Source organism: Hibiscus syriacus, unplaced genomic scaffold (assembly GCF_006381635.1).
Source record: "Hibiscus syriacus cultivar Baekdansim isolate YM2019G1 unplaced genomic scaffold, ASM638163v2 tig00111582_pilon, whole genome shotgun sequence".
Classification (NCBI taxonomy): Eukaryota; Viridiplantae; Streptophyta; class Magnoliopsida; order Malvales; family Malvaceae; genus Hibiscus; species Hibiscus syriacus.
In genome coordinates, this window is record NW_024063126.1 from 12770499 (window position 1) to 12788610 (window position 18112).

General features: G+C 34.8%; 1 protein-coding gene and 1 pseudogene across 1 annotated transcript in view; both read right to left on the reverse strand.

The window, feature by feature from the left end:
* Window positions 1–1163: 1163 nt before the first annotated feature.
* On the reverse strand, window positions 1164–6084 carry LOC120165520 (annotated as a pseudogene).
* Window positions 6085–7374: 1290 nt separating this feature from the next.
* LOC120165473 (sugar transporter ERD6-like 16) overlaps window positions 7375–18112 on the reverse strand; it is a 44004-nt gene continuing 33266 nt past the window's right edge. Inside the window, exons 15-19 of the mRNA XM_039174980.1 lie at window positions 8167–8226; window positions 8009–8062; window positions 7875–7934; window positions 7684–7798; window positions 7375–7490 (exon numbers count right to left, since the gene is read on the reverse strand). Coding sequence (XP_039030911.1) covers window positions 7375–7490; window positions 7684–7798; window positions 7875–7934; window positions 8009–8062; window positions 8167–8226 — 405 coding nt within the window. The remainder of the gene's footprint in view (window positions 7491–7683; window positions 7799–7874; window positions 7935–8008; window positions 8063–8166; window positions 8227–18112) is intronic.

The following is an 18112-nucleotide window of genomic DNA, read 5'->3' on the forward strand; positions in this document are numbered from 1 at the left end:
CGATGTTAAAACAATGTCGTTTTAAAAAAAATTCACCAAAACGAAGTCGTTTTACATCTATATAACAACCCATTTATAACTCCGTTAGTGATAAAAGGCTGAGTGACAAAAAAAACCTAGCTTATTAAGTTCAATGAGAAAATTGAAATTTTTTTAAAACACAATAAGTGAAATAAGAAAGAGTGTAAAGTTTAGTTACCAAAATTGTAATTTACCCTATTCATTATTTTGCATATGTTATGCATCTAGAGAGTACATTGAAGTCTATTGTCCAGTCTTTTAGTTTTCCCCTTTCAAATACTTTAGCTCGATAGGTTCATTCTTGTAACGCTTGGAAGTCTCGTATGAATTATTTGTGTATTGAAAATATTTAATTCTATTAGTGATTGATTTTTTTATATTATAAATGAAATGAGCTGAATTAAAAAGTTATTTTTATAATTAATTCTTATAATATTTTATTTGAAACGTAATTAATTAATTCAGATATTAATAATTTTGTCTAAAATAAAAAAGTTTGTAATTGAATCGATCTGAGTTAATTGGTTCGACAATTAACAGATTGAATCGACAAATAGATACTATTAATGGATTCATTACTTCTGTGAACCGTTTATGAAATATATTTTAAAGAATAAAATATACAAACAGTCCCTGATTATAAGATGTTTTTTTATTGAATCCTCTTATTATAAAAAATTTTAAAATTATCACCCAATTGATCCTTTTCTATATATATAAAAAAAAAGTTTTAACACGGATAATGTAATATTTAATAAAATTAACGTAATAACAAATTTAGTCTTTAAATTTTACACTTTATTTTAATTTAATCCTAATTTTAAAATTTAACCTTTTCCAGGGTTAATACAAAGAATGTATGCATATAAAACAAGGACTAAGGTGCCTTAATTTAGGTGATCTCAATCGAGTCGGTTCACTCGATTTTAACCAAACTCATCCTGAACATTGAATATTTTTTTTGAATGGCAATTTGTTAAATTCAAATGCTAATAACATCAAGAATTACATCGTTTTTAATACATTCTGGTTCATCAAAAACAAACCAAAAAGCACTAGCACACTACTCCAAATGTTTCTTTAGGACATCAATCCTTTAAAAACAGACATTAGTGATTAGCGTAATACCAACAAGTACTAGATGTCCAAAGATATATATACACACAATATATATTTGGAAATACAAAGCAAATAAAACAATGGACATCAAATGAAAAACTACATTTACATCTCTCGGAAGAACAGAAACTCTCATAACACTGAAAATATTCCTAATCCTAGAGAATTAGATTTTCCCTTCTTTCTCTGGTGGTGGTTTTTTTTGGGGGGAGGGGGGGGTTGTTCTTAACTAAGGAGAGACAGCGATGGCTTACTATAGTCGTTGCTTCACACGCCTACCATGGGCGTCACTCCCGTCCAGGATGGCTTCATTCCCATGTCTGCATATGATCATGGAGTGCTCATTCACTCTGGCCACGTGCTCCAAGAGCTCAGTCAAGACGGATGGGCAACTTTCCTTCAAGAACTCAAAACCATCTGTCTGCATTACAGCTGCAAAACACATACAAAAAGAAACGATTCAAGAAACATGGTTATGAGAAACACAAGAGGAAGAGAGCGTGAAACAAAAATGCTAGTAATGCCAAAAAAAAATCGCAAGCAGAATCATTCATCCTACTGAGAATACCAAAGAGAATTTTTGGGGCATTTGAAGCCAAAACGTTATTTGCACAAGAAAATTTACAGACAGTAACATGGCATCACTCCTCGATCTATGATGATTCCACTTTTAGATAAAGCAAACTCATTCTATTAACACTTGAGGAAATGCTTTCAAAACTCCAGACCTTCATTCAATTGCAACAACCACCCTTGCATAATGCAATAAGAAGTCAGGTTACAAACCAAAATCCATAAGGAGGAAATCTAAGTGGTTGCAAAGTGTGGAAAATCCAAGTATTCAACGAACAAACATGGAACTAAAGCTTTGGACAAACCTTTGACTGCACAAAGAATGCTAAGCAACTGGACGAGGGCATTATCAAACTATGAGGAAGATTGAACTTCTATGTGGCTATGACTGCATTTATGGGTCGTAATATTACAATACAACATATCTTAAGAAAAGGTAAAATCTATTTACTTTCCAACAAACTCCTATGTGTGACTGAAAAGCAAGGCCCTGCTATAACGAGTTATAAAATAACTTTTGCTATATTTCAATCTAGGAACCATTCTAATCCTGTCCTCAATTTGGTTGCATGTGGTGGGCAACAATGAATTAAAACAAGGACCTGATGCCAAACCGGTTTGAGCTCCAAGTCATCAAATCAACAGGTTCAAGTAGATTATTCCATTAAAATATACGTCAAATATTAAAATCTATGGTTTTAATACTAAAGGGTCTGGCCATTAACATATAAATAAGATGTCGAAAGTTCAAATTTCATCACCGACAAACATTATTTTAATAAAAAAATCCAGCTTTTTGTCAGTTTTCAACCAGTTCATGGTCAGTTCAACAGATCCCAAGGTATTCAGTATGTTCCAGACCAGACAGGCCACCAGTTCCCAGTCGAACAGGCTGGATTCATCTGGGTTTTTCTTCACTGGTGGACAGTCCTTAACATCAACGATTTTATATTAAGAAACAAAGAACATTGAGGATTGTGTATCTGATAATTAGCATAATCAAGTAAATCTTCCCTACTACAATAATATTTGTACCATAACAAATCTTGACACAACATTGATGTAAACACCAAAGCAAAAAGAGCACCTCTAAGATTTTCTGGCATTGCAACAAACTTGAGACACACAGCTTTCAGCTGGAAACAATGGTGCTGCTCAGCCAAGGCTAATGTAGTTGCCACAGTGTTAATGGTAACATCCTCACAAAGATTGGCCTCGCAGAGTAATCGCAACCTATCTAGCCCATACCTATCTGCAGCAGCAAGCAGGTGCTGTGACATCAATGCGGAGGCCCAGTTTGAGTTGAGACCAGTGAGCTCTTGCATGTCGGGTAGAGAATCCCAGTATATAAAGTGAAGTAGGGCCTGAAAAGTGCAAAATTAGGCAGAGTCAAAAGGTATCAGTAATCATTACTAAAGAATGCTTGCTCTAGCTTGATGAGTAAATAGTAACTTCAAAGGCCTGATTATTATCATAATTTTTGAGAAATGTAAGAAATACATATACATTGACCACCCACGTGTGTTATATTAAGCAATTAAGGGCTCAAGTCAGTACATGCCATAATAATGACTTCAAAAAACCCAACTCTATCCTAACATTTCTATTGAGAAGTTTGCACTAACTAATTACAGGAATCAGGCTTGCTAACAAAGGCAAATTGATATCATGGATCTGACAAGTGACAACAGTTCACATTATTCATGGCAAGTTGACAACTTGACACCATGCATCCATCATTGGTGCATTATCAAGGATAAGTAGCATGAGTTTTTTGTCCAATATAAGAAGGGGAATTGCACTGAACCTTGAAAACAGGAGCTTCCATATCTTCAATTTTTATTTGCTTTGTATTTTGATCCTTCATTGGTCCAAAGAGTTGTGCCCTAAACACAGGAGAACGAGCAGCAAGTACCAATTTGTGGGCAGGAAAGACGTCCCCATCAACTTCAAAGCTTACATCAGTACCCTTTTCACTTTCTAGTAGTTTCCCGAAATGCTGATTGATGTTTGAAGGAGGTACAGCTATGGAGTAGGTCTTAGGACCCTCTGTATGTGACTTAATAACACCAACACTACAGTGAACAGAGAGACAATTGTCTTTGAGGTAGTCTGATTGCTCAAGTAGTGTTCTTTTAAAAAATCGTTTATATCCCCTGCGGCAGATCAAACGAATTACCCCAGTGCTCACCAACAGTTATTATATGCTATGAGAAATAACAGAAAAAAAATAAACTATGCTTCTTTTCGTTCATTTTTCAGGGCAAACCCTGGAACATGGCAAATTCCCCAACGAAGGAAGCTAAGAACCCATAGCCAAGTGACTAAGCCAAAATTCTAATATATCATAACCAATAAATGTCTTATTAGCAGATTTTACATAGTTAGTTAAGGTCGGCATAGGACATCATAACATCAGAGTACAGTAATCAAGAGTTGCATATTACAAGAGTTAGTCAATCACACTAGCAATAATGTTGTTGTGTATGTATTCAGTGGATCGTATCTTAATTGATAGTCATCGAATGCTTTATGAAGGCAGAAAAAAAAAGCTCCAATTAGTTTAAACAGTAGTATAGACATCGAGCACAGTAAAAGGACATAGAAGCATGGCTTCAGAAGAGAACCCTTCCACAAAAAAATCATACTGGAGTCATATGCAAAACATTTTTTTTCTTTGCAAGGAAAGAAAAACTTAAAACATAAAGCATTAGCCTCGACCAATCAACATAGTGACATTATTCAACAAAAAGTAACTTCTATACACGTTCAAAGCTCAAAAGTCTAAGAGCAGACACTTGACTAAATAATACACTTTTCTTTCCCCTTACTAATCCACACACCTATTCTCAAAACCATACAATTGCATTTTAAATATTACATTTCTTTTTAAATGAATTTAAATTCACACCATCACGGGTCTTAATGAGACAAGGAGAAAAGATAAAAACAATAATGCAAATAAAGAAATTTAAAAAATAATAATAACGGCAGTGCAGGTAGCTGGCAAAATTGATGACAAGTAATAAACAATTCATATTGCATTTGCATTTACCATATAATAGCCGTGAATAACATTAAGAGAATAACTTCTTTTGACGTCAAAGAGAATATCACCGGAAAGAACAGTGAATAACATTAAGAGAATAACTTCTTTTGATGTCAAAGAGAATATCACCGGAAACAAGCTCAGTACTCCAAATCTCCTAAACCTGACAATTCGAGCATTGTCTAATTTCATAATCATACTTTAGATATTCTATATTTATACTACTTTTGGCAAGTGCAAAATTTGAGATATATAGATTTTTGACATACTTGCATATTGTATAACATGTTATGCCCACCATCGCAAGGTCTAATATCACCCCTATTATGTCAGTATTTTATAATACAATATATATAGGCAACACACTTGCTATACAAACATCCCAGCTCCCTAAGAATCAACATACAGTTCAATAAATGAAACAAGAAAGGACTCACAATCCAGCGTTCAATCGACAGTCGACCAGAAAATTAAAAAGATAGCACAAGAAGCGCAAGCAAACATCATAAAGTTCTTAATGTGCAGCAATACACTTAAACCACAGTAACTATTACAACAGAAGAACCACAATTAACGCATCAAGCCCCAAAATCTACCAATACATCAATCAATCCAAAGAGAAATTCGCTATTCTAAAACCCAATCGAATCCACCACACAAACACAGAGAGAGAGAGAGAGAGAGATGAAAACTCTTACCACATGCTGCCGCGATACTTCAGCGTATAAGGCCCACTCTCAAGCGTCCTCCCAAAATGGCTATGCACCTTATGTTGTTCTTTCCCGCTTTGGTCCAAGAGTGTGAGCTCAAAAAGCGCCTTAACGTCGGTTCCTTCGCTTTGCCAAAGCAATGAACAACGAAACGTAGGTGGCATTATCTTCGGGGCTCTTTCCATCGGGATAAAAATAGATCGCCCACAAATATCCACCCACCATGAACGTGTCGGAAGCTATGTACTTTCCGATCCCCAAACCTTTAGACAACGAATACTCCGTGATCTTGAACTGGTGAGAGCCGTTCACCGTCTCCGTCACCGACGTCGAAGACGTTGTCGCGCTAAAGGAGGAGGCTGGTGACGAGGATGGTTTCGATGTTCCCAATAGAACCTTCCCCATTATCTCCCCAAGAAAATTCTAATTTCCTTAACCCTAAATTGGGGCTTTAAAGACTTTTTCTTCTTTAGTTAAGATTGAAAAAGAAATTTCTCGGGAAAAGAGAGGATTTTATTGGGGAAATTTGGGGGTTCTTTTGATTTTCTGATACTTGGGGGTTGGATGTCTAGGGTTTCGGGAGAGAGAAAATTAGTAGAAGAGGGAAATGATTGAAGATGATGTCTAATGGAGCTTTTTCCCAATAAAATTTTGAGTAAACTACAGATTTTATCACTCAATTTTCATCTTATTCTCTTTTTGGTCATTTTAACTTTGAAATTCAATTTATTCAGTTACTCCACTGTTATATTTACACCAACATGATAACATAAGTTATTTTGTTAATATCTGAGTTATGTAAACAGCAATTAATAGTTTATTAATATTTTTTTTATATATTTTATTCAATTAGGCTCTATATCAATAACTTTTTTATCGTTTTACATATTCTCTGTGACATCCATCATCTCAAATCAACCATTAATTAAAGATCATTCCACACATAAACCGTTAATTATTTCCTTCACCTAAGTTATTGTTACTTTCGTCTCTAGTATCAACTCCAACTATCTGATAACCACCATCACGCTCGTACCTACTATATCCCTCAACCATCAAATATCGATAATTATCTTTAAATATCATTCTTATCCGTCATCCTAAATTTTTTTATTACCCCACTCAACAAACTAAAAAATAGCATATATCCATAGCAACCAATAGGAAAATAACCAAAATAATAATAATAATCAAAATGATAAAAAGAAGAAATAAAAAAAGACAAAAAAATTCACCTTGAGCATTGGTGGATCATTGGCGATCAAAGTCTCCATTTGAAGAACAATACATTAAAATATTCAACGCTAAATTCAGAATTTAAAATGTTTTTCTATTAAATGGATGTCAAGTTCACATTTAGAAAGACAGAACAAGTTCGGTGAGAAACTTTAAGACTCATTGACCACCAACTATGGTTGGTGGTGACCGGCCGCGGTGAGCAGTGACAATAGCCTAGATTGATTTTATCAGGAGAAAGAAGAAATGAAAGGAAGAAGAAGAAAAGAAGAAGAAGAAAAGAAGAAGAAGAAGAATCATTTTAATTCGATCAACCTTAACAAAGGTGTTTTCTCTTTCTCAATCTTACCCCTTGAATTTTCTTTTCTTTCAATATCAGAACACTACGTGTTTGAATCACTGGTGTGCGACTCTCTAATTAAATCAGAGGGAATCGATCATAAAAAATAGTGACAGTTATTATTTTCGTCATTAAATATGTCAACAAAAAATAATCGAAAAAATGGCAAATATTCTTTTTTTTTAACCATGTCAAAATGAATTCACAAAGACATTCAAACAAAATAAAAGTCTCAATGTTTTGAAAGATGTGAATGAAGAACAGATAGTAAAACTAGTTGCCCCTATACATTAATTTAGAAATAAAACTTGTAAACTCAAATTGCTTCAAAAATTGATGGAAGCTTGTACCTCTTCCAAGGTACTTCCCTTTGTTTCTGGCACAACTTTGGCCACAAAAATAACAGAAGCTGCACAAACTCCTGAATAGAGGAAAAAGGTACCTGCATCAGCCAAACAAAAATAGTTCGATTAATTTGATTTTAGCTAATTCAGTTTGATCAGTGACCGAATTAACTGTTTAAACACTTCTAATTGTGTTGGTGTCTTTTTTTTATTGATGAATTAAGGATATATATATAATATATATATATATATATATATATATATATATATATATGAAGCAAATTAGTTTACCTGAGGGACTCCAATCCATGAGGAAATTGAAAGTGTAAGAGCAAGCCCAAGCACCAAACCAGTGTTCTAGATTCACTAAACTTCCTGCTACTCCCTTAACATTTATCGGAAATATCTTCAATAACCGAATCGAATTAAATATTAATAACATACGAGCGGAGTTGTCTCGTTTACGCCCTGAGCTAACGTACCTCGGACATGAGGACCCAAGGGACTGCTCCCATTCCTACTGCAAATGAACCCTCGAAGATCTGATTGCATTTAAGGATCAGTGTTCTTCTTTAATGCGAAACATTGATTATACGTTAAATAAAATCTATATTACCAGCAATCCACATAGTACAGACAATGGAACCCATTGTTGAAGCAAGTTGTGTTCCTGAGAATTCAAGAAAAAAAGAGACCAAGTAAGAGGAATTGGTTTAAATTAGACAAGATTCATTTTTTGGAATTAAAATGGTTTTTTCATGGGTGAATGATTACCTTCATTAGAAATGATATTGCTGCAATCAAGCATCCTATGAATGTGCCTGTTGATGAAACCTGAAATAACAATAATTTATATTCATAAGCAAAGAGCTTTTCTTTTTTTATGATTTAGTGTAGTTAGGGATGGATATTTTATCCAAGTATGACGGGTTTTTATATGATTATGTAAGGGGGTTTTTTTTTTAAATTGGGTTTAAGTTTAGGGTAAAAAATTTAACATAACTTTATATAATATTATATTATAATTATCACTTATATATTTAAAGATAATTGTAATAATATCACTCTATTAATTATTTTTAATTAGTTTATTACTTTACCTAATAAAAATTATTATTTATATATTTGTATCGGGTCAGGGTCAAACGAGATCCTTTTAGACTTGAAGTACAAGTGAAGAAGTTTACTTTTTGAGACAAATTCGAATTGACCAAAAACTTGATCCACTTAACCTACTACCATCCCTAAATGGAGTAGTATAAGGTGCTAGGTTAAGGATAGAACCAATACTAGATAATGAGAGGGATTAATTGTCTAACTTCAAAAATAATAGAGACCTAATAAATATTTAATCCTAAAATTTAAAAAAGTTCAAAACTTAATTTATAAGTAGTTAAACTATCAATGAGTAAAATTGTTATCAAATGAAAAAAAATTGGGAGGGGAACAAAGCCCCTTTTACTCCCTCGCTAGCTTTGTTCTAGGTACCTTAAGTATCGTTTAAGGTTTGAATTTTGATATTTTTAACAAAATTATTAGAGACTCAGCTGATATTTCTACTTTGGGTATTTTTATTCAGGAAGCACGTGATGTGTTTCAAGCTAATCTTAGTTTCCATTTTATTTATATCAATCGTGATTGTAATCATGTGGCCCATACTGTTGCTAGTTGGGCTATTCATTCCGATGGTGCTTTATTCTTTGATTCGGTCTGTTATGATATCATTGCTAGTGACATTCACAAAGATGTAGTTGTTTCTTGATTAATGGGTTTTTTGACACTCTTTTCCCCCTTACTAGGATTAGAAGGGGTTTTTTTTAATGAGATCTGCATTATATTAAAAAAAAGGTTTGAATTTTGATATTTGAATAGAATAATCTAAATTGAGAGATTACTTTTATAATGATTTAAAAATAATAATTTGGATGATCACGAGAAAATATTAATTCATAACTTTCTTAATCAATTGAGAACATACGAATATTCTACAGATGTAGTTGTTCAAACTTGGAACCTCTAAAAAATAACATTCCTTTTATTACTAAAACAAGTCAAATATATTAAGATTTTTTTTAACGTCACTACAGCAAAACAGGTAAATAACAGCGTTTTTCGCGGCGTTTTCAAAAGCAAACGCCACTAAATTTATACATATCGCGGCGTTTATATCCAAAACTACATAAAATGGTAACATTAACGGTGTTTTTCCATAAACGCCGCTAAATCTCTTAGTTTAGCGGTGTTTATTTCACAAACGCCGCTACATATAAGTACTTTAGTGGCGCTTCTAAACAAACGCCAGAGAATCCTACTTTAGTGGCGTTTCTAAAGAAACGCTGTGTAGACACCCATTTTTTATTGGGATTAAAATATATATACTATATTATTATTATTATTATTATTATTATTACTAATATCATTTTATTTATATTTTATGCAGGCCAACAAGTGACAATTATAAGTCCAGAATATACACTCACTTCCCACACCGCCAACTCCAATTAGCCTTTGTGTCAACGACAAGATCTTATCATCACCAACAGCTCGGGCCATTTCAATCGAATTCATCAAGTCACATGCACCAAAGTCAAGCAAAATTAATGATTCCACCTAACCCATCAACATCATACCAAACGCAAAGAAAATGCAGATGCATCCAATGAGATTCGGTGAAGATTTCAACAATAAAATCGAAGAGGAATCAAGCAAAGAGGAGGAGGGAGGAACATGTGGTGAGAAAAAAATTATCAGGGGAAGCGAGAGACAAAGAAAAAAACAATAAATTTTCACCAACGATAGAACGATAGAGAGGTCTTGGTTTTCAACATAAAAGCAAAGCAGACAAGGAGAATTTTCATTCACCCTTCGAAAAGCCTACAGAAAACCATTGTAGCAAGAATCTCACTTTTGTATTCAAAAAAAATCGAAAGTATGCCGGAGTGATTGTCCTCATTAAGGGACTAGGTTGTCAGTTCCGAAACAATGAGTCTTGAGTAGATTTTAAAAGGATTCGGATGAGAGGATTAGATTAAAGTAAAATAAAAATATAAAATAAAGAGTGAAATATAGTTTCGATTTAGTTTACCTTATGGTGTTTGGGTCTTTGCTGAAAAAGATGGGAGTCATCGTGGATGAGAGCATCGCCGTTTAAGAAATAGGGAAGGGTTTAACAAGTCTTACCTGGTTAACGTGGTATGTGGTCGGAGCAAGGAACATCCTTCGGAGAAGCTGCCGGCGTTGTGAGTGTTAACCTTGAGCTTCTCGGGTATGGGAAGTAGAAGAGGGAGTTGAGATTTCTTTGAAGTTGAAAACAGGTGGGTAGTTTAGTTTAAGTATTAGGTTTAGGCTAAAGTTAGATTTTATATTAAAATATTTGGAATAATTAATTTTTAGCTCACTTGTACACTTACCTTGGAAATTGATTCTTTGTTCATATATATATATTTGTTTAACGTGTCTTAGGAAGAATAGCCATATTTTATTTGTTTAACGTATAGCTTAGTTGGATATATATATATATATATTAAATTATTGGAGTATATATATTATATTTAATTAGCCTATGCATGATCAATTTTAATATATTTTTATTATATTATATGCATATTTGTATTTACTTTTATATTCTTTATATCATTTATTTAATAAGTATAGTGGTCCATTACTTGTTCATAATATGCGTACATGTTTGTATGATAGTATGTATATATGATTAATTAATATAAATTCATATAGTACCTTACATTTATTTGTGTATCCTAGATCGAATTAAATCTTTATATTTTAATATTGAGTATTAGTTATGGTTCAAAAGTTTAAAACTTATTTATGGTAATCATATATAAGATATAGTTTATATCTAAATAAATGCATACAATTTTTGTATTAGAATGTCATGGTAATTTTCACGAGTTAAATAATCATTTATTTTATTTTATTATATAATTTTTGTATTAGAATGTCATGGTAATTTTCATGAGTTAAATAATCATTTGTTTTATTTAATTAATTTTTGTATGCTATCTTCATGTGCATAACTCGACATTATTACATGTTTTAGTCATTGTTTTAATTTGGTTTAATTGCAATTTAGACTTTAAGTTTTTGATTTGTTGCATTTTAGTTCTTATAAGTTTAACTACTTATTTTATTTTTTTAAGTTATTAATCTGAAGTAAATTAATTAAATTCCAATAAACGGATCATATTTTAACTTGATATTTGATTCAGGATTTTCACTATTTACGACAACGTGTAAGCGACACAATACCAATTTTGGGTGCTGTGGGGGTACTAATCCTTCCTCACGCGTAACCGACTCCCGAACTCGTTTTAATCGAATATTTGGTAAACGCATGCCAACTTTTGTCTTAAAAATGATTTTTCTAAAAATTATTTTTAAAAGACGTTTTTAGGTATTCGACCTACCTAACCCAAGGGTTGATGGCGACTCTATCCAAATTATTCCAAATCAATTCAAAACCGTCAATTTTCCCAAATTTAAAGTCGAAACTGTTTTTAAAACAATTAAACGATCGTTTCAACGAAAAAAACGGTTACGACAGCTTGGCGACTCCGCTGGGGACATTTTTTAGAGAGTCAGTCTGTAAGTCGCTTACACATTGTCGTTTGGTAGAAATTATGAGTTCGAGTCTTTAGTTAAATTATGATCCTTTTATTGAAGTTTTTAATTGCTTCATTTTATTATTGTCTTACTAACATTTTTGTCTTTGTTTTCAAATTTTGTCCAAAGTTTTGTCGAATGGTGTCATTTTCCTTTTGAGTCAAAGGGTTGAATGTTCCTCCTCACACACGTCACGAGCATTTGCATAACATAAGCTCTATACCCGAGCTCCGAACCTTTCTAAGTGGGGGCGAAAGCAACGCCTTCGTGAGAATTTATTCTCCGTGCAGGCCTAGCAAGTAACCTTCGGGATTCATATACCTTATGTTTTCGTGAGAATTTATTCTCCGCATAGACATAAGGGAATGTATCCTCTCGAATTGAACTCGATCCGTTTAGGCCTATAATGGGTGAGGATTGAGGGTTTGGCAGCCCAAGGGGGCACTAACATCAAGGATAATTCGAGTACATTTTTTCTGTTAGAAACGGAACCACGCATATAGTGAACCGTAGAACGATCACCTTAGGTATAGATATATCGAACCTATGTATGTCAGTAGGTACCCAAAATAGGTGTACACAAAGGAGGAGCGTTTCTAAACCTTTTCTTTTTGCTTTAAATATTGTTTAATAACAGCATGCGAACTAGATACCATGTGGTTAGGATTAATTTCTTGAAAAATCATTGTGGGTATATAACATGTTTGGGTAGATATCATGACGGGGTAGGTGTTATATTCATCTTTAAATGACATTTTTATTTGTATCAATTTTCTTACTTGTACTAATTCATTTTCATTTTTTGTTGTGTTTTTTTGTTATATGCATTGCATCATTCAAGATTAAGGGTGTTGATCTTCAGTTAATCGTCAAATTGGAAAGCTTTCAATAATGGACGAAAAGTATTTAAATCAAATAGTTCAAAACTCTGAGGTACGACAGTGGGCTGAAGCATTGCAAAGATTGGAAGGGGACAATTTGCCAGCTGATCACGTGTCAAATTTAGCGGGTTATGCTTCCGTTTCTCTTAAAAGAAATGACATCCAGGACTTACGAGACATTTGGAAAAAATGGGAGTTGAGTAAGAAGTAGCAGTTTTACCAGTGTTATGGGGATATTTCCTATCTGCTATATGTTGATATAGATGATGAGTTGATCCGAGCCTTGATTTAATTTTGGAATCCAGGGTACAACTGTTTCACTTTTAATAAAGAAGACATGGTTCCTACCATCGAAGAGTATATTGCCTTGTTGCGCATAGATGATGCTCAAGAGAATCAGATTTATTCCAAGTCCATCAAAACTCAACCCTTCAGAATCAAATTAGCCAAAATCGCAGGAGTGCGTGAGGAATGGGTGGTTGCTCGTACCAAACAAAAAGGTGAAAGTGAAGGCATTTCTTGGATTGCTATTAAAGGAATCATTCAAAGTCATCCTGACGAGAAGGTGTAATTTGACCTCTTTGCACTGGGTATTTATGGCTTAGTCATTTTCCCGAAGGCCTTGGGATTTATTGAGGCTGCAGTTGTGGATTTATTCGAGCAATTAAAAAAAAGGGTCAACCCTGCTCCTGTGATTTTAGTAGAGACTTTTCGATCCTTGAATGCTTGTCGAAGGCTTGGAGGTGGTCGATTTTCAGGATGCACGCAATTACTATATGTCTGGATCCGTAGCCACTTCTGGAAAATTGAAAAAATTTCATATCATCGGTTTAGTTCCAGTTACTCGCCTGTGAGAGAATTTCTAGAGAAAGATTGGCCAAAATGAGTCATTAAAGACATGTTGATAGATGCCCTTAAGAATATGCAAGATAAGGATATCGTTTGGCGCGCCCCTTGGCAAATACAAAGTGAGTTCCTCTATAAGTGCGGTGAATATAATTGGGTGATATTGCTCGGTTTATGGGGAGCAATTGGGTACGCACCACTTTTGGTTATGAGGCAATATGGTGGCCATCAATTTATCCCAGTCACTGCTGGACTGCACTCATCTGAGTTTGTATTCTACGGAAACAATTATAAGAAAAACATCTCGGATGTAGTTAGAGGATGGAAGAAGACTTTCTGTACTAGAGCCGATGCAGCCAAGGTAATGTTGACGCCAAATTATGAGGAATGGAGGTCTATAAGAAAGAATGAAAATATTCCTCTACCTAACCAAAGTAAGGATATAACTATGGAGGAACGAATTCAGATAGTCCCATCGGAGATAGAGATCTTAAGAGAAGAATTCGAAGCTGAGAAAGAAGGTTGGTCGAAAGAGCTGGAAAAGATTCGACAAGACAAATTCATGTTGAGTATTGATGTTGACTTTCATGCCGTACAATTTGCAATGCTAAGAAAGAGAAAAGAAAAAGTAGATTCGGAGTTGAAAAATCTGAAGAAGGGTTACTACAAGCTGCAAAAATCTAGGATAACAGTTGGGTCAAGTAGAGCATCAGCCCAGTTAACCAAAAAGTTAAACGCAGAGAAACATCAAAATAGAGATTTGAAGGAAAAAAATGATCGTCTACTCAAGAGCTTGGAGAAAGGGAAAGAAAAAATAGAAGAGCTTGAGCTTGATAAGAGGGAGCAGATCATAAGATATAAGGTCGAGAGTCGCAAAGCTATGGAATAACTAAAAAGGGAGAAAGATCGAGTCAAAGAGCTAGAAGTTGAGAAGACCATCACGTTCAGGGGATTTGAAACTGAAATAAATAATATGCTTGTCGAACTTGATATTAGAGGACAAAAAATCAAAGAATTCGATATTAAAAGAAAGAGGTGGGAACTAGAAAAGAAACACTTCAATACTAGGCTCGAAGCAAGACAAGAGACAATCAACAACTGGATGAAAAGGTGTAGAGACAAAAATGTACAAATACAGAGTCTTAATCGAAGGATGCAGGAAACAAAAATGAGACTTGAAGAGGATTTGTCTCAATGTAGGGCTAAAATCACAGAATTCAATGATTATATCCTGCAACTCGAAGAATCCTTGTTCCGAGGAAGGGTTCTCCTGGGACCGAGTAACCTTCGGGAAAGTTATTAAGAGACTGACTTACTGCGAAGTCGAATTCGAAGCCTGGAAAGTGCACTGCAGAGTTGTCACGTACGAATCACTGAACTAGAAGGAAAACTCCAAAGAACTATTGAACTATGGCAAACATCGATTGATTTCTATGAAGAACAGAGTGCAGATAGAAGCAACATGGTAGTCGAGGCTATAATACAGATGAGTGAAGTTGCCAGATACATTAGGGAATTAACTGTCGAAGCAAAGGTCATCGAGCATCACATCAATCCGATTTCTGAGTTTGGGAAGAAGATGTCTTGGTTAATTAAAGAAGTTGTCGAACTTAATCGGAGGGCTAGGCCGTATCTGTAGAAGTGAACTATTGTGTAATAAAAACTTTGTGTTCCAATGGAAGTTGTTCTATGATAATTAACTTTTTGAGATCAATACCTTTTGCATACATTCATTCTGCATTGCATTTATTTTAAATATTTTGCATTAAGACTGTTCATTCATTAAAACCCCAAAAATAATGTTAAATATAATTTTCAATCATTGTAGTTATTCTGGCATTCCACTCACACCCGTACGGTACTCAAAATACAACTAAGAAAATGGAAGCAAAAATGATCCAACTTGAACAAGAACAAAACAAGCTCAGAAGAAATGAGAGAGATTAAATAAGATGGAAGCGAGATAACAAATTCGCAAACCGTCTACTACAAAGGATGGAAGAAAATGTTTAAGAAACATGCTATAGGTAGAAGGATCGCGGATGACCAACTAACATCATCCGAGCAAGATCTATCGCATCCTCCAAGGTTTGGATCAGGAGCATCACATCATACGGGGCTTACTTCTGATCTCCAGCACCCACCAGGGTTTACACCATAATCCAGTCCTCCTACTGGTTTCACACCTATACACATCTCTGCTCACCCTTCGGTACCTCAAGAAGCATGACCTCATGTATATGTCAGCAATGAGAATCAGCAGCACCACATGGGATCTGCATTCCCAAACAATTTTCAGCTATTACTAAACGCTTAACTCCAGATCTAAATGAGTTAGCCGAAAAGTAAAAAGCCAATGAACAATAACTCAACAGTTGAAGAATTGGAAGAAATGGTAAAATCAGTAGAAATGATTGAACCTTTCTATGGGCTACGCTAGAGAGTTGAGTTTGGTCCAAGACTATGAGAATCAGCAGCACCACATGGGATCTGCATTCCCAAACAATTTTCAGCCTATTACTAAACGCTTAACTCCAGATCTAAATGAGTTAGCCGAAAAGTAAAAAGCCAATGAACAAATAACTCAACAGTTGAAGAAATTGGAAGAAATGGTAAAATCAGTAGAAATGATTGAACCTTTCTATGGGTCTGACGCTAGAGAGTTGAGTTTGGTCCAAGACTTGATCATCCCTATGAAATTCAAGGTTCTTGAATTCGAAAAATATAATGGAACCACTTGCCCTTCATCTCATATTACCATGTTTTGCCAGAGGATGGCTGGCCATGTGAATGATGATGAAAAGTTGTTGATTCACTGTTTTCAAGACAGTTTAACAGGTTCTGCCGCCAAGTGGTATAACCAATTAACTATGGCTCACATCAAATCATGGAAAGACTTGGCAAAAGCATTCCTAGAACAGTACCTAGATGTTACAGATATGGTTCCTGATCGGTGGACTCTTCAGAATATGAAAAAAAAAAGCAATGAGACTTTCCGATAATATGCTAAAGGTGGCGTGATGTTGCTGCACAGGTCCAACCCCCTTTACTCAAAAAAGAAGCTACTATAATTTTTTTCAACACTTTGAAAGCTCCATACTTGGGGCATTTGCTTGGAAATACCACAAAAAATTTTGCTGATTTGATCATCTCTGGTGAGCTCATCGAAAATGCTATAAAAAGTTGCAAGATATCAGAAAAAGGAGAATGAAGTTGCAAGTGTCTACCACAAGAATACTGCAAATAGTGTCACAATAACCCAATCAAGGGCGAAGAGGAATGATATGAACACCGCCAGAAATAATTTTAGGGGACCTCGTAAGGAGAGAGAAAATGTATCCTTCACACCACTACCCGTACCCTATTCTGAGATATATGCCTCATTATTAAAAGCAAATGTGGTATGCCCCTACCGTTTGACTCCTCTTCAACCATCGTACCCTCATTGGTATGACGCAAATGAATATTGTGATTTCCACGATGGAATTGCTGGCCATTCTATTGAGAATTGTTTTGCCTTCAAAAAGATAGTGCAAAATCTGATTAACACAGGAGGATTACAGTTTGACTCACCATATGTATCAACACACCCATTACCGAATCATGGAGGTAAAGGGGTAAATGCAATCCAGGAGGAGAATAGGAGGAAGGCAAAGAAAGATGTTCATGAAATTAAATCTCCCTTCAGTTGGGTATTCCAACAGCTCTGTCAGGCTGGCATGATTCGACAAGATCCTAAGCCAAAGACCAATGAGTGTGGACACTATTGTGAATATCACCAAAAAGAAGGACATGAAATTCAGCTTTGCCCTAAATTCAAGGGGTTATTACAAAGATTGATGGATAATAAGGAGGTAGAGTTCTTTGAGGAAGATAAGGAAAAAAGAGAAGAAGATGCCTTCACAACAGAAAATTCCGAGCCCGTTCATAGAATAAGTAAGCCAGTGGTCATTACTGTGAAACCATCAGCAATGAATTCTGGGTCGTCAACACCAAAAGTTGTAATCACAACTCCTTCACCATTCCCATTTAAAGACACCCACAAGGTGCCTTGGAACTACACTGCCAATGTTTTATTGATAAGGGAATTTGGTTCGCTAGAGAAAATAAAAGGTAGTTGAAGGTGAAGCACCAAGAGGCAACTTGATGACTGAAATAGTGAATGAAGTTGGTCACTTCACAAGAAGTGGGAGGTGATATTCTCCCGAGATATCGAAAGAAGTAGACAAAGTGAAAGTAAAAGGAAAAGTTGTAGTTGTACCGCAAAAGATATTCAACGATGAACCCCCACCAATGATCAATGAGCCGGTAACAAAAACACAAGCTCAAGAATTCTTGAAGTTTCTAAAACATAGTGAGTATAGTGTAGT